Source organism: Ahaetulla prasina, chromosome 2, assembly GCF_028640845.1.
Source record: "Ahaetulla prasina isolate Xishuangbanna chromosome 2, ASM2864084v1, whole genome shotgun sequence".
Taxonomy (NCBI): domain Eukaryota; kingdom Metazoa; phylum Chordata; class Lepidosauria; order Squamata; family Colubridae; genus Ahaetulla; species Ahaetulla prasina.
In genome coordinates this window covers 90,265,412-90,283,161 of record NC_080540.1, presented here as the reverse complement: position 1 = coordinate 90,283,161, position 17,750 = coordinate 90,265,412, and the positions used below count along the sequence as shown (strand labels likewise).

The following is a 17,750-nucleotide window of genomic DNA, read 5'->3' as shown; positions in this document are numbered from 1 at the left end:
CACATTTTCTACTTTATCTAGTAGTAGGTTATGGTCTACTTTATCAAATGCTTTACTGAAGTCCAAGTAAATTATATCAACAGCATTCCTCTGGTCTACTAATTTTGTCATTTTGTCAAAGAATGCGATAAGATTAGTCTGGCATGATCTGTTTTGACAAACCCATGTTGGCTTTTGGTTATTACTTTGTTTGCTTCTAGGTGTTCGGTGATTCGTTGCTTGATTATCTTTTCCAGAATCTTCCCCGGTATTGAGGTCAGACTGATAGGTCTGTAGTTTCCTGGATCTGTTTTTTCCTTTTTGAAGATGGGAACTACATCAGCTCTTTTCCAGTCCTCTGGCAGCTCCCTGTGCTCCAGGATCTTTGAAAGATATAGTTCAGTGGTTCTGAGATCCGTCTGCCAGTTCCTTCAGAACCTTGGGGTGTAATCCATCCGGTCCTGGTGATTTGAACTCGTCTAGGTAGACAGGTGTTCACTTACCATTTTCTTCCCTATTTTAACTTGTGTTTCTAATCTGTTTTTGTAGTGCTGTTTTGATAGGTTGGATTGTTTTTCCTTTTGTGTAAAGACAGATGCAAAATATGAGTTAAGTAGATCTGCTTTCTCCTGTTGCTTGTCATCTTCTTGCCACTTTCTCCCAGCAATGGGCCAATTGTTTCCTTGACTTTTTTCTTGTTTTTAACATGTTGGAAGAAGCTTTTTTTATTATTTTTTACTTTTGTCGCTAGCCTTTGTTCATTGTGAGCCTTAGCTTTCCTCACTTCATCTTTAGAGGCTCGGCTATTTGCTGATATTCTGCCTTAGTTATTTGCCCCTCTTTCCACTTTTTATATTTGTCCTTTTGTCTTTCAATTTGTCAGATAGTTCTTTATGCATCCATGCTGGTTTCTTTTGTGATCTACTATTTTCTTCTTCATTGGTATTGTGTTAGACTGTGCTTTTATAATCTCACTTTTCAAAATTTCCCAAGCTTCTTGAGTTGTTTTCCCCCTGAGGATTCTCATCCATTGAATCCTTCTCAAGATCTCTCTAAGTTTATTGAAATTAGCTCTCTTAAAGTCCAAGACTCTAGTTTGACTTTGTTCTACTACTTGTATTTGCTTAATGTTGAATTCCAATATTGCGTGGTCACTTGCCCCAAGGTTCCTGTAGCTTCAACACCTTCTATCATTTCATCTCTGTTAGTGAGAATTAAGTCCAATATGGCTGATCCTTGTCGCCTTCTCTATTTTTGGGAAACAAAGTTGTCTGCTAGGTTTGTTAGGAACCTGTTGGATCTTCCACTTGGTGCAGAGTTTGTTTCCCAGTTGATGTCAGGGTAGTTAAAATCCCCCATTACTACTGTGATGTGCTTCCTACATACCTTAGTTAGCTGACTAGCAAAAAGTTCATCTACTTCCTCTGTTTGGTTGGGTGGCCTATAGTATAGACCTATGGCAATATCGTTTTTCACCCCTTTTATATTGACCCAAATACATTCAAGATGATTTTCATCATTGTTGTGCTCTATTTCTGTAGAGATGTAGTTATTTCTTATATATAGTGCAACTCCACCTCCTCTTTTATTTGGTCTATTTCTTTTAAATAATTTATATCCCTCTAGCTGTATGTTCCATTTGTCAGTTTCATCCCACCAAGTTTCCGTAATGGCAACAATATCATATCTACCCTCATTTACTTGGATTTCTAATTCATTTCTAATTTACTTGGATTTCTAATATATATATATATATGTAGGTCTTTGGTTATTCGGGTTTTCTCCCGCGTAAAATTGGAAGTGTCTTGGCGCGTTCGATGGAGGCTCATCCCACATGTACGGTGGAGCTGGAGGATGGGATGGGCCACAGCTCCCACGACAGCCAATCTGACCCCGGGCGAACCTGTTGTTAAATTATTTGAACCCCATCACTGGTGAAAATGTCCAGTTTTGGTTGCCATGATATAAAAAAGATGTTGAGACTCTAGAAACAATGCAGAGAAGAGCAACAAAGATGATTAGGGGACTGGAGAGTAAAACATATAATGAACGGTTGCAGGAATTGGGTATGCCTAGTCCAACAAAGAGAAGGACTAGGGCTGATGTGATAGCAGTCTTCCAATATCTAAGAGGCTGCCAATGTCAAAGAGGGGTCAACCTGTTTTCTAAAGCACCTGAAGGCAGGACCAGAAGTAACATATGGTAACCAATCAAGGAAAGAACCAACCTAAAACTAAGGAGAAATTTCCTGACACTTGATCAGTGGAACAACTTGTCCCCAATAGATGTGGGTGCTCCAACAATGGAAGTTTTAAAGAAGAGATTGGACATTTGTATGAAATGATATAGGGTTTCATGCACCTCCGAGATTCCTTCCAACTCTGTTATTCCTCCATTATATTATTTTGTTTTATATGGCTAACTGGTTATACTTGGTTAGTTTCTTTGAATTACAATTCTAATTAAATATCTTAGCAAGTAACACTTCCTTGCTTTCAGCTTTTGTTTGTTTGCTCTTCAGCCTGCTGAAAGCAACATAGAATCATAGCATTGGAAGGAATCTTGGAGGTCTGATCCAACTCCTTGCCCAGTGCAAGGATCCTCCTACTGCCTTGGACATATGGTTGACAATTTTTTTTCTCGAAAACTTCCAATGATGGAACAGTCAAACAATTCTTATCTTTGGATACTCTGGAGAATAAGTCCACATCCTCTGCCCTATGACATCCTTTCATGGTTTGAAAGTCAAGAACCAATGGGGCAAATTTCAAGTTTATAGGGAAGCATCTAAACTTGAAATAAAGAAGAATTTATTGGCTTTAAGAATTACTAAGGTATTGAACTGCCTGCTTCCTAAAACTATGGATATTCCAACAACATGTGCCTGCAATTTTTAACAGCCTGCTCTTCCATGCTCAGCATCCATTTTGCATTGTGGCAACCAAAACTAGACACAGTATAGGTAGTCCTCACTTACTGACCACAGTTAGAACTGGCAATTCCATTATTAAGTAATGTGGTGCATAAAGTGAAATATCTTGTGACTGCACTGACTTATGGTGCCGGATTCAGACAGACAAATTGTAAGGCAGTAGATTTTGGTTGGCCTTTTGGAAGCATCTCCTAACTGCAAGAACTGTTCCAGAACGTTCCAGAAATTTACTTCTCATCTTCTTCCACTAGTGTTATAGGTGTCATTTCTGGTGCTTCATGTCTCAAAGGGTCACCAACTGAGAGTGGGATTCAGTTGGTGGGGGGATGAAAAATATTGTTCAGCAAACAATTTGCCTCCCATTATAGTTATACTTCAGATATTTCACAGAACTGCTTGCTAGAACACTAGAAAATTTCCCTTTGGAAACCAATTTGATCCAATAGGCATCTGGGATGGACCATCTGAATATGGTCCTGCACAAATCATGAGTGGTTAACAATTGCAACTTGATCAAGGCATGATTTGACCATGGCAATGGAGTACTAGAAGTCGCCTTCATTTCCACATCATCTAACATCTTCTCTGAGATAAAAATAAGGTCCAATAAATAACCACCTATATGTGTGCTATGGAGTACAAAAATTCCTGAGCCAGGATTCCTAGAACCCAGATCCCTCAACACCAATAGTTGTGGGTTCTCTGCCAATATCTCAGAGATCAATTCCATGGGCTTCCAAGTTTGACTTAATTTGGAATTATCTTAGTTGTCTTCATGGCATTGTCTTTATTTGGAATTATTTTAGTTGTCTTAATGGAATTGTCTTAATTTGGAAGTATATATGTGAAGATGACCACATTAACATTTAGTTTTGTTTTATTTCCATAATATAATCACAGTTTGGATATATCTCTATGACACCAACACATTCATTTTATGTTTTTTTTTATCATTGAGATTAGTGTGAGAAGAAATGATAAGCAGAAGACAGATATATCCAGGAGAAGGATACGGGAATATTTTGCATCATTTAAAATTGCTTCATCTCAGATTAAAACAATAAATATTTGGTAGAGTTCTAATCAAATCATTATAAATAATCTACTCAAACAAGAATTTAAACAGAGATCATACTTGTTCATATAAACTGATATATGATTAACAAGGCACCTTTCTCAAATTTGGATACTTCAATAATACAAGATTAAAAATAATCACCCTATTTGCCAACTGTCAAAAAAATAGCAAGCAAAAGAAATTGTATAGTAACTGAAACTGAAGTACGACTATATGAAACCAAAACTAGCATAGATTGTTGACTCTAAATTGATAAATTAATCATGGTACAGAACATTTAGTGTCACTCAGTGTTTAATAAACCAGGTGCATCTTTATTGGAGCAAGTTGAAAGAAGTGCAAAGGCCAATCTGTTATATAAAATTTTAGAACAAATAATAACCAGAACCCTAAATGGTACACTACGCATTCAGTTATTTCAAGTCTTATTTCTTTGCATATTTATTTTGCCAAGGAACACTTAAGTCATTTTGTACAGAAGATTCCATAGATTGTTGAGAAAAAACGACTGATCATCTTGGAACCCTTGAAAAAACTGAAGTAGAACAGAACAGTCCCCAATGGCTGCTTATATCATCAATAAGAATCATTTAACTTATTTTTCAGGGAAATTTGTTCTCGATTTCTTCAGCTTCCAAAAAGCTCTTGAGTTTTCAGACCAGTCCAGAAAATCACAGAGCTAGAAAAAACTGAATTTAGATTGATTCTTTGATAAAGAATTGAACAATCTGATAAAGATTAATTTTGAAATCCACCGAATATTTGGATCAGGACTGAGGCTTAGAATACAACGGATTAATTTGTAGGGCTATCATGTAGAGCAGATGAAATAGAGCAGAGATCAAGAACAGATGAAAAAAAACTGGTAATATAAACTAAACTAGACTAGAGTAACAGATTTGGAAGGGACCTTGTAGGTCATCTAGTGCAACTCTCTCCTCAAGCAGGAGACCCTACATCATTTCTGACAGATGACTGTCCAGTCTCTTCTTGAAAGCTTCCAGTGATGAAGCACCCACAACCCAGAAAAGTCAGAAAATTTCTCTTTATTTCTAGGTTGAATCCAGTGGTGAAATGTAAAATTTGTTACTACCGGTTCTGTGGGCATGGCTTGGTGGTGGGGGTTTATGTGACTAGGTGAGCATGGCCAACTTTTTTTTTACTTTTAAAAGCATTTTTCTGCAACCTCTTTGGTCAAAGAGGTTGTAGAAAAAATGCTTTTAAAATGCTCTGACGATCCAGCTGAGCCACGCAATCATCAGAGGCTCTTTTTTTTTACTTTTAAAAGCATTTTTTCAGCCAAAGAAAAAATGCTTTTAAAAGTACTTTAAAATACTCTGTTTTCTTTTAAAAGCTTTTTTTTTTGGCCTTTAAAAGAAAAAAAAGCCTCTGATGATCGCACGGCTCAGCTGGGATCGCCAGAGTCTTTTAAAAGCATTCTTCTGCAACCTCTTCGGCCGAAGAGGTTGTAGAAAAAATGCTTTTAAAAGGCTCTTACGATCCTAGCAGAGCCGCGTGATCATCAGAGGGTTTTTTTTAACTTTTAAAGCATTTTTTCAGCCAAAGAAAAAATGCTTTTAAAAGTAAAAAAAAGCCACCTCTGATGATCGCATGGCTCAGCTGGCCATGGGGGGAGGGGGCAGGGATTTTTGTTACTGGTTCTCCAAACCACCTGCCGCCATCGCTACCGGATTGGGTGATGCAGTCCAAACTGGGAACATTTCACCCCTGGTTGAATCTCTCCTTAATCAGTTTCCATCCATTGTTCCTTATCTGGCCTTCAGGTGCTTTGGAAAATAGATTGACTTCCTCCTCTCTATGACAACCCCTCAAATATTAGAACACTCTATCATGTCACTCCTGGTCCTTCTCTTCACTAGACTAGCCATGCCCAGTTCCTGCAACCACTTTTCATATATTTTAGCCTCCAGTCTCCTAATCATCTTTTTTGTTCTTCTCTGCATTCTTTCTAGGGTGTCAACATCTTTTTTATAGTGTGGTGATCAAAACTGGATGCAGTATTCTAGGTGTGGTCTTACTAAGGCTTTATAGAGTGGTATTAGTACCTTATGTGATCTTCACTGAATCCCTCAGTTAGTGCAATTTAGCACTGCATTGGCTTCTTTGGCTGCCGCCACACACTACTAACACATATTTAATTGGCGGTCCACTAAGATTCCAAGATCCCTCCCACTGCTATTAAACCTGGTTTCACCCAATCTGTATGTGTACTTTTGGTTTTTCTTGCCTAAGTATAAGACTTTATTTTTGTCTACATTGAATTTCATTTTGTTACATATCAAAATCAATTTGCTATATTTGGAAAGGGTTATTAATGATTAAGAACATCTTTGGACAGCAATAGGGTAACAAGTAAATAAGCTTCAAGATTTAAAGAAAACAATCTAATAAAACATGCTTTTAAAAGAGTTATAGCAGAAGGGAACATGGATGTTTATGTTCATGAGTATTAGTGTAGCATATAGAACAGGGATGAAATGTAAAATTTGTTACTACCAGTTCTGTGGGCATGACTTGGTGGTGGTGGGGTAATGTGACTGGGTGAGCGTGGCCAACTTTTTTTTTTTTTTTACTTTTAAAAGCATTTTTTCTACAACCTCTTCAGTGGAAGAGGTTGTAGAAAAAATTCTTTTAAAAGGCTCCTCTGACGAACCCAGCTGAGTTGCCTGATCGTCAGAGGCTTTTCTTTTCTTTTAAAAAGAATTTTTTTTGTCTTTAAAAGGAAAAAAGCCTCTGACGATCCCAGCTGAGCCGCACGATCATTAGAGGCTTTTTTTTCTTTTAAAAGCATTTTTTGGCTGAAAAAAAATTCTTTTAAAATAAAAAAAAAACCCTCTGATGATCGCGCGGCTTAGCTGGGCATGGGGGGGGGCAGGGATTTTTGCTACCAGTTCTCTGAACCACCACCCACCATCACTACGGGATCAGGCGATCTGATCCAAACTGGGAGCATTTAACCCCTGATATAGAACCACTTCATGTAAACACAGAAATTTGGGGTCAGGGAGGATATTTGATTTAACAAATAGCAAATCTGAACTCAAATAGAACAGATATGTGTTTGTGTTTGGGTGCATATGTGTATGTTTGTGTATAATCTTTTATCAGCACTGAAGTTGCTTATTAGGAAATATCAGACTCTTATAAATAGAGGAATTGGTTGCAGGAACATCCCTAGAAAATGCTACCTAACTTTTCCCATCACCCATCAATTCAATTTGTGCATTTATTCTGAAGTAAGGTTTACTAGAACCTATTGTCAATTTAGAGATTTTGTACACCAGGTTAGGATTATAGAGATACACACACTAACTTTTTGGTGACAATCCCTCCAGTGAATTCAGTAGCAGTTGTAGACTGGTAAACTCTACACTACTAACCAAAGCATACAAAACATTTGCCAGAACTATGCTTGAATACAGCTCATCCGTCTGGAACCCATACCACATGTCTGACATTAATATTATCGAATGCGTCCAGAAATATTTTACTAGAAGAGTTCTTCACTCCTTTGAAAACAACAAAATACCTTATACCACCAGGCTTGAAATCCTGGGTTTAGAAAACTTAGAACTCTGCCGACTCCGACATGATCTGTGTTTAACACACAGAATCGTCTATTGTAATATCCTTCCTGTAAAAGACTTCTTCAGCTTCAATGGTAACAATACAAGAGCAAACAATAGATTTAAACTTAATGTCAACCGTTTCAAACTTGATTGCAGAAAATATGACTTTTGTAACAGAGTTGTTAACGCTTGGAACTCACTACCTGGCTCTATAGTCTCTACTCAAAACCCCAAAATCTTCAACCAAAAACTGTCTACTATTGACCTCACCCCATTCCTAAGAGGACTATAAGGGGCATGCATAAGAGCACAAAAGTGCCTATCGTTCCTGTCCTATTGTTCTCTTCATTATAGTATTATATGCATACTTTTACTTATACTTTTACTTATATATACTTTTTCTCTCATGATGAATTATTGTTTATGTTGATGATTGTATATACTGTTGTGACAAAACAAATTTTTAAAAAAATTGCCTCAGGGGTTTGAGGGAAGGCTTTCCACTGGCTTTTTTCTCCTCTCCAAATCAACTGAATGGCAACAGGATATTTCTACAAAGCAGCTATCATTTCATCATTATTGTCCAGTCTCCAACCTTCGCTTTGTGGCGAAAGTTGTAGAGAGTGTGGTGGCATGGCAGCTTCCCCAGTACCTGGATGAAGCTGTCTATCTAGACCCGTTCCAGTCCGGCTTCCGGTCCGGTCACAGTACGGAGACAGCTTTGGTCGCGTTGGTGGATGACCTCTGGAGGGCCAGGGACAGGGGTTGTTCCTCTGCCCTGGTACTATTAGATCTCTCAGCGGCTTTCGATACCATCGGCCATGGTATCCTGCTGCACCGGTTGGAGGGACTGGGAGTGGGAGGCACCGTTTATCGGTGGTTCTCCTCCTATCTCTCTGACCGGTTGCAGACAGTGTTGACAGGGGGGCATAAGTTGACCGCGAGGCGCCTCACTTGTGGGGTACCTCAGGGGTCGATTCTATCGCCCCTCCTGTTCAACATCTACATGAAGCCGCTGGGCGAGGTCATCAGTGGTTTCGGGGTGAGTTATCATCTGTACGCTGATGATACGCAGCTGTACTTTTCCACCCTGGACCACCCCAACGAAGCTGTCGAAGTGCTGTCCCGGTGTCTGGAAGCCGTATGGGTCTGGATGGGGAGAAACAGACTCAGGCTCAATCCCTCCAAGACAGAGTGGCTGTGGATGCCGGCACCCCGTTCAGTCAGCTGCAGCCGCAGCTGGCTGTGGGGGGCGAGTTATTGGCCCCAACGGAGAGGGTGCGCAACTTGGGTGTCCTCTTGGATGGGCGGCTGTCGTTTGACGATCATTTGGCAGCCGTCTCCAAGAGGGCCTTCCACCAAGTACGCTTGGTGCGCCAGTTGCGCCCCTTCCTTGACCGGGATGCCTTATGCACGGTCACTCATGCCCTCGTCACTTCCCGCTTGGATTATTGCAATGCTCTCTACATGGGGCTGCCCTTGAAGTGCACCCGGAGGCTGCAATTAGTCCAGAATGCAGCTGCGCGGGTAATAGTGGGAGCAACTCGTTGGTCTAGTGGGAGGGCCTTCTCAGGGTGCCGTCCGCCAAACAATGTCGGCTGGCGGCCCCCAGGGGTAAGGCCTTCTCTGTGGGAGCTCCTACGCTCTGGAACGAGCTTCCCCCTGGGTTACGTCAAGTGCCTGATCTTCGGACCTTTCGCCATGAGCTGAAAACGCACCTATTTATTCAAGCGGGACTGGCTTAAAATTTTAGTGGGATTATTTATATTTTAATGAAATGGTTTTAAATTCGGCCACCTTATAATATGCTTGTTTTAATTTCTTTTAATGTTTATAATGTGATTTTTTACATGGCTGTACACCGCCTTGAGTCCTTCGGGAGAAGGGCGGTATAAAAATTGAATAAAATAAATAAATAATAATAAATCATGTCCAAAAATGTTGTGGAGTTAGGTTATGATGGTGGAGTAAGATGGGAATGTAAAAAAAGTAGGTGGGTACGTAGCTGCTACTGACTGAAGAGTGAGACAGTTTTAATGCTGTCTTTGAATTTCTCCTGCCAGCATGTACACTGATACGAGAACAACGTATCATTTTCCATCCTTCAGCTTTCTCCAACAATCTGTCCATCAAATCTATTCTCATCACAGGTTTATCAATAGTAATACCCATAAAAGATATTAAGTAGATCTTATCAGAAGAGGAAGGAAAGATGGGCTGTAAAGTGTGAACTGGGCTACCTTTCCAATATCTAGTTCCATAATTTTCACTTACACTGAAGTAAATGTTCAGAAATTCTCATTAAAAAGAAGTTCTTCACATGGTCTGTTTAAAAAATAAAAAGCACACAATAAACCATGATTCCCCTTTCCTATCTCTGATATTAAAAGGTGAAATCTCCGAAATTTGGGGTTACAGCACTGAACAGAGGAACAAAAGGTTTAAACTTTTTTTTTTTTTTTAAAAAAGAAGCCCATTTGTCAACCCTGTTTTTGACTTTTAAAGCTTTCTTGCTGCCACAGTATCCTCTGGGAATGTGTAAAATTTGGGGAAAATTAGAGCAGCAGAGGGAATATATTTCATCTGTACAACAAAACTAGCTAGCATGAAGGAAGTTCCATCTCTTTCTTAGAGAAAGAGATTTTTTTAAATTTCATTTTGTCACAACAGTATACACAAACATCGACATAAAACAACAACACATCATAAAAGATATATATATATATAAGCAAAAGTATGCAACAACTATGTTAATTTGATATAACGAAGGGAACAATAGGACAGGAACGGTAGGCACTTTTGTGCTGTGAGTAATTTCTGAGTTTTCACCTTCTCCTTACAGGTCTGAGGAAACAAGCTGCTTAGAAAATGGCCAGCACCTGTGCTGCTGTTCGCCTGTCTCTTTAAGCCAGGCCGGCAATCTTGACTATAAAAGCTGTGCTGAGAGACAGCTCAGAGTGCAGTATGTGGGGGAGAGAGAATAAGCTTCTGTTTGTGTGTGGGGGGGAAGTAAAGCAGCCAGAGAGCTGTAATTTTCTCTAGCAGTACTCAGAAGAAATAGGAGGAGTAGTTCTCAGAAGGAATAGTAGTTGCTGTAGGAATAGAAGTGGGGAAGAGTGCAATAGAGATGAGTTGTAGTGCATAATAGCCTATGGAGTAAGGGTGAGTAGTGGTGCATAATAGCTTATGAACGTTTGTGTGTGTTGAGCTTATGTTGGCTTGTTTGGAGCCCACTGAAATGGGTATACTGAAAAGAACCCATGACAAAAGGGGAGGCAGTAGGATAGCTGTTAAAAAAATGGGATAGCCACACAAATGGAGATGGCTTAAACCCAAGGAGTTCATTAAACACGCCGTGAAAAGAAAATTAACCCTAGATACAAAAGGATCAGAGTTTGGTCCTCACAGAAGTCAGACTTTGCAGGAAATGACCAGCAATCCTGGCTGTAGAAACCAGACCTCTCAACCAGAACCTACAACACACAAACAGACATGGAAAAGAGGTAGAAGGGATAGATTCTCCCTTAGAAAAAGCTACTACCTTGGTAGACCTAAGGTATCCACCCTCTGCCTGTAGTTAAAACAAAGAAGATAGATCCCACAGAAATGGAGCTGGACTCATATACTTGGGCCAATGTCTCAGAAATATTAAAGCAACAACAAAATGAAAGGCTTCAACAAAAGAGAAAAAAAGAGCAGCTTTGGAGGGAGGCTAAGACGAGAAAAGCATGAATGAGGCAAGAAGAGATGAAGGGGCTGATAGACTTAAAGGAACGCTCAATAACGAAAGAAAATGCTTTGACTAATTAAAGAGAAAGAATGCCTTTGGAGGGAGGCAAGAAATAAACATATTCTAGGATAAGAAAAGAGTGAACAAGAGATAAGAGATAAATTGAGGGGGGCTGATAGACTTAAAGGAATGCATCAACTAATTTGTAAAAGCCAGCTGGGTGATCTTGAGCCAGTTACTCTCAGCCCAACTTACTTCAAAGGGTGGTTGTTGTGGGGAAAATAGGGAAGGTGTGTTGGGTATGCTCACTACCCTGAGTTATTTGTAAAAATAGGGCAGGGTACAAATTTAAAAAAATCCAAGTTGATAAAGAAAGAGAAGCCTATTTTATCATGTTTGAAAGCCTTACTACCTCTTGTAAGTTCCCTGAGGGTGAATGGCTGACCAGAATACTCCATGTTTAACTGGAAAGTTTTTGAGAACTTGTAGTAGTCTTCCACCAAGAGAAATAATGGACTACTCCCATATTCAAAAGATAATCCTATATAGGCATGATATCATTCCTTACACCTACAGACAAAAGTTTAGGAGCTACACATATAACAAACAAGGATTCATAAATTGTGGGCAAGACTAGAAGATATAAGCAGGAAATGGTTGAGGCTGGATAAAAGGGAGCAAAGAAAAAGTGATAGAAGTAATTCTAGAACAGTTTTCTACCCTTACCAAAGTGAGGTTTTGAGTGCAAGAACACAGCCAGAAATCGATCAAAGGGCAGTAGACCTGGAACATTTTAAATATAACTTAGTACTTGATACTAATGCGTGAAGATTGAAAAAATCAGTGGCAGCATAGCAAAATCAAATGTGCAACATTCATCTCTATTATCTAAATCCAATTACTCTTATATTCAATTATATTACTAGTTTTTAGTTATGGTTGTTACCATTGATGCAACCCTGTTGATATAAAACCAATTTTCAGTTTCTTCAAAGTACGAAAGAAAAATTTCTCTTGCCAATTCTAATGCTGAGTTAAACGATGTTTTGCATGGAGATTCAGAACATTGCCAAGATGGTTCCTGGCCTACTTCCTTCATATTTTCAGTGACAACTGGCCCCTGGCTTTACCACATCACTGTATTGCATAATAGTGACCTTCAGTTATACTTTGAAGCATATTGTCTTTTTCTTCCATCAAGCATAAGCATGAAACTTCTTCCTCTTGACTTTTGGAAACTAAAAGAAGTACGGTCAACTTTTTGTACAGTGTGATCTTTTCCAGTTTTAACCCCATTGTGGCTGTAAACTTTTGGTGCTGCCAATTTACTAGGGAGAATTTACGTGATGAAAATTCACATTCCCCCTTCCCTTTAGTTAAAATATTTCCTAGAAAAAGCAGGCTATGATTGTCAAATCATAATACAGGTTAGTTGTACCATTTATGGTGGAGTGAGAAACCACCTGTGGTTAAAGTTTGAGAAAAGATTACAGACATGATTTGGTCATGTAAAATGTTTCTAAAATTTATCCTTCCTTTAAAATATTTCAATCAAATCTTCATTTAGATGCTGAAGATGCTATACAGGACTGATGAAGTACACTTAAAAATCAATTATGAACTAAAAATTAAAATAGATACTTCTTGGTGGAGAAAAACTTTCCTCACTTCCAAATGGAATAGCACATTACTGATTTTCTGAGCAGAAAATAGTCATTTGCCCTAACTGAACAGCTTCAGATTCTATGTTTAATTTGTAGTATCCTAGTCAAAAAATTATCACTTGAGATTACAAAACAAAATACAAATATCCAATTCCAAACTAATTTTTTCAAAACGGGCATTGTATATTAACAAAGTGAACATTACACTTGAATATTCAACACGTTAGTAAATTTATTCAAAAAAGAATGAAGAAAATGATCAAAGTTTTAAAAGTAAAACTGTAGGCATTAATGTAATATTGGGTGTACCTGACTGGCAACCATACCAATAAAAGCAACAGATTTGGCTGACCATATAGTTTCCTTCAACATAAATTTTAAAAAACATGTTTTTATCCTTTACCCTTTTGCAGTGCATGTAAAAACACTAAAGAACTTACTTTTCTAACCCAGCTTTCCTCATTTGGAACCCTCTAGAGATATTAAAGTGCAATTTCCATCACAACAACCAACATAGCAAACAGCCTTAAGGCTGAAGGAGGCTGAAGGAGAGAGTTGTAATCCATTATAGGTTGGTTAGTTGGTTGGTTGGTTACAGCTAGAAAAAATTGCTGTTCTTCCCAGTTGCAACAGTTTTACTGATGTGTGAATGGAATGAACAAGAAGACCTACCTTGCCAGATAGCTGCCGCTATCAGAACCAAAAGAGGGCCCATTTGCCCTGGAAAGAAGGTATCCCACCCAGCACAAGTCAGGTGTGGCGTGCTAGGAGAACAGCGCCAGTGCCTTGGCTTAGGGAATCTTTCTTAGTGGAAAACAAAGGATGAGGCAACAAAGGCTGCTAATCCTTCAGTTGTGTATTCTTTGTGCCTGGTTGCTTGTTGGAGGAAGATACTTCTCGTTTTCTGAAAAAGACCACAAGTTAGGAAATTTCTCGCTCCAAAAAAAGAACAAGCAAGAAAGAATGTGTCATGAACACTGAGTAGAAGGGAGGAGAGCGGAGGGTACAGCTCAATGAGGCCCCATATAAAATACTCTTTTAAAGACTGATTCAATCATGTTCCAATAGTACTGGCTTGTATTTGCAATCAGAAAAGATAATTTGCGAATGGCACCTCCTTTTCAGGCACTCACCTAGAGACAATATGCAGCCAAGGGGGAGGGCATGTGTTTATCTGTGCAAATTGTGTCTACTTGTCCTGACCTAACCACTAGTGACTATATGTTCACGAGATCTGAAAGCTCATGATTGTTCATACAACTGAATATAGTTGAAGTTTATTGGAGCAATCTGGATTGCTGAGGTTAAACCTATATTAGGCTCTGATGCATGTGATCTACAGTATCATATAACTGGACATGGCTGCAATGCATGTGAGAATTTGGCAGTGTGGAGACTGAGGCCAGAGTTAGCAAGTGCAGCTTTCAGCTCTAGACTATCTTAGATTAGAAGAGAAATTTAGAAATGTACATCTAAAACAATTTATTGTATATGAAAAATCTTCGTTTTTTAATGCTGTGGTAAAATCAAGTCGTACTGCTTCAGTGACCCTCATGAGATACTGAACTCCTTTTTCTGTCATGTTTTCTAACTTTTCCATGCTTCCTTTTTTTCTCCTTCTTCAACTTCCTAGGAAGGAGAAGAATTGAAGGGTGGAAAGCAGCCAAAGTAGATTGTAAACGACTGAGCATTTTGAATATGACAGGGTACAAATACAGTATATAAATTCATATACCACCATCTCTCAATTTTTCTATGACCATCTCTCCCCCCCCCCAATGGTTAACAAGTGCTGTCTTTGGATATTTTCACTGTCTGGGCAAGTCAGTGGCATTAAGACTACAATTCAGAACATATTCATTAAACTTGCTTAGTTATTTAGGAACAAACAGCCAATGCCAAAAGTGGAGAATACTGCATGAAGAAAGGTCCCAAATATGCAGAATAGTGATTCCCCCCAAAATCATCCTTCAACCTTATATCTTCAAGTATTCTTACATCATCTTTCAATGAATATGGGTGAATTTGCCCTCCCCTTCTTCCTGGGAATCTGAGGAATACCTAGGAATTATTACATTATTAAAATGACAGAGGTTAATTTGCAGCAGTGTGTATACCACATGGTGGCTTGTTTGCTGATACACTGATATAGGTATATATTGGTAGCCAATACTAGAAGCAAAACAGAGGGAAATAACATCTCTAGGCAAATGTTTACTTGAAATTAAATGCCACCTGTTTCATATGCCCAGCTAGAAAAAAGGAGCCAAGGGCCCCCAGTGCAGAGGTGGAAATTGAGTGGAAAGTTTTATAACATACTTCCCATATACTTAGCCATTTTTTTTACAAGTTACGAGGGATCTTGCTTTAAAACCAAACCCCTCTTGGCCCTTCCAAACAGTTGAAAGGTGGGGAAATGGCCATTTGAAAAGAAATGATTGTTTCAAGAAGCCAAGGGACTTGCAGTTCTGTATGTAGGCACTTACTCTAGTAAGAAAATTACACAGATTTTAATTATGGGTATTTGTTCAGAAATGAATAAGAATCTCAGGCTATAACTCCTATAAATGCATATTTACATACATTGTACCATCTGAATTTCGTTAGCTATTTAACCAAAAGTTGCTATGGTTCATTAACAGATGATAGGGGAAAGAATGGCTGTTTGTTATATAACAGTTTTAGAGTGCTCCACAACTATTCTTCCTTACACCACCCACCACCATCGCTATCAGATCAGGGGATCCGGTCTGAACCGGGAGCATTTCACCCCTGCCACAATCTGCCTGTCGGGAAGATTGAGGGGAAAGAGTCACCTAGAGAACTTTTGTGGATAAAGATGGACATGAGCCTGGAACTATACTGCTTTTTTTTTTTTTTTTTGCACATGCCAGCATGGTATGTTCACGTTAACCACTATTCTGCAGTGGCTCTTGGTTGAAAAATTATGAGATTTAGAAAATACTTCTTCAAATTTTATAAGGAATTCTTACCAAAAATTATATCTGATTTGTGGGGGTTTTTTTTGGCTCCTTTCTGACATCACCAAAGAAACTCATATGTATTATACCACCCATAGTCATTGTGATACTAATTGTGGCATCTGTGGTGAGCCTCCAAAATTTTTAATGATGCCGTGGCCTGCCTGAAGGAAAAGACTGGGAATCATTGGTTTAACTGTGCCTGGGCCATCAATTTTAACATGACTTTTGGTCTTTGAAACCTAATAATATTTGATTACATTGTTATTAAGCACACAATTTTGACCAATGGGATTTGACATGAACTGATGTTCTCAGTATGAAATGATCTTGGAAATGTACTCAATATCCACCAAACTAAAAAGAATAAACGGGTAGGAGCTGGGACAAGCCTGGTTGTTTCTTCACAAATCTATACCAGAACAATTCATCTTTCTCTTCCTTCCTTATTGGGCAAGGAATATATAAACATGCCTGAGAGAAGGTATCTCTTTTTACATTGTTAAGGATTCCTATGAATGGAACCTAAATTCATACAGCCAAGACACTCAGAATTCCATTTCCCCCTTATCATTCATGGTGGAATGGAGGGAATGACTGTACAATTGAGTGTGTGTCTTAGAAGTTTTCTGAGATCTAATATTAATGCCACAGTACAGTTTATATTTACAGTATATCTAGCAAGTCAATCTGCTGGATTATTGCTGGGCAGACTTAGTGAATTAGTGATTGACTTTTCTTCTGTTTAATTTCAATCCAAAAAGGCCCATAATTGGTGTACCAGCCAGAGATGGGGAAAGACAGAGATGGGTGGGTGAAATGGGCTTGCTTTGAAAAGAAGTCATTAACTGTCCAAATCACCATATTTCTCCCACTTTCTGGGAGCTCGACTATGTAGTCCATTGCAATTTCCTCCTTAGGTCTGCTGGGGCTTGCCACTTGTTAAAGGAATCCTGGCAGTTTGCCGGGTCTCAGCTTCATCGCTGCACATGTGTCACAACTCCTAACATAGTCTTCCACCTCTGCTTTCCTTTTTGGCCACCAAAATTGTCTCCTTGTCAGGTGTAGGGTTTTCAGGAATTCAAAGTGGCCAGCCAGTTTGGAGTCATGGCTGCACTGGAGCACCTCGAGTCTTAGGCTGGCTGGGACATACAATTTGGATCCTTTCCATGCCAGTCCATCCCTCATAGTTAGGATGTCTTTGTGGTCTTTGAGCCAAGGGTTAGCCAAAATCCATACTTTGGATTTTGCGGTCTGTATGAAACCCCGCTCCAGATTGGCATCTATGTACTTCCTCAATTCCTCTATTTTTGTTGGAGTCACTGAATACATTTTTGGCTTGGGTAATTTTGTCCCCAGTACAAACTCTATCATGTAGCCAGTTGGATGATGAGGGGGAAAAAATTGTAGTCTTCTTTGCTAAACACCCCACATAAGTCTCGATACTCCTTTGGCACTTGTTGGCTGCCAGGCAGAACATCTTGGGCCAGGACTGCTATTTCCGGAGGGGCTGGTTCTTTTGGGGTGATGATCTCTGGGGGATGGTCTTGCCTCACTGGTGGCAGTGGGCCCACTCCAATTACCATCTTTTTATGGCTACCATCCCAGGAAATTGTGGATCCCTACTTATTGAGCCATGAGAATCCCAATATCACGGAGTCTGTCATTTTCGGGGTGACCACAAACCAAAGGAGATCTTTGTGGCATCCCATTTCCAACCTGATAAGCTCAGTGACCAAGGTGGCTGGGGCCCCACCAGTTAGCAATCCATCGACTTGCTCGAAGCTGATAGGGTG

The 17,750-nt window shown here is 39.3% G+C and overlaps 1 protein-coding gene across 3 annotated transcripts in view; it reads right to left on the bottom strand.

Moving 5' to 3' along the window:
• CSF1R (colony stimulating factor 1 receptor) overlaps positions 1 to 13,909 on the bottom strand; it is an 83,717-nt gene extending 69,808 nt beyond the window's left edge. For 2 of the 3 annotated variants that reach the window (XM_058166642.1, XM_058166641.1), the window contains exon 1: positions 13,646 to 13,909. In XM_058166642.1, the coding sequence (XP_058022625.1) occupies positions 13,646 to 13,688 (43 nt within the window). In that variant the 5' untranslated portion in view covers positions 13,689 to 13,909. The remainder of the gene's footprint in view (positions 1 to 13,645) is intronic. The other variant, XM_058166640.1, reaches the window with a different exon arrangement.
• Positions 13,910 to 17,750: the final 3,841 nt, after the last annotated feature.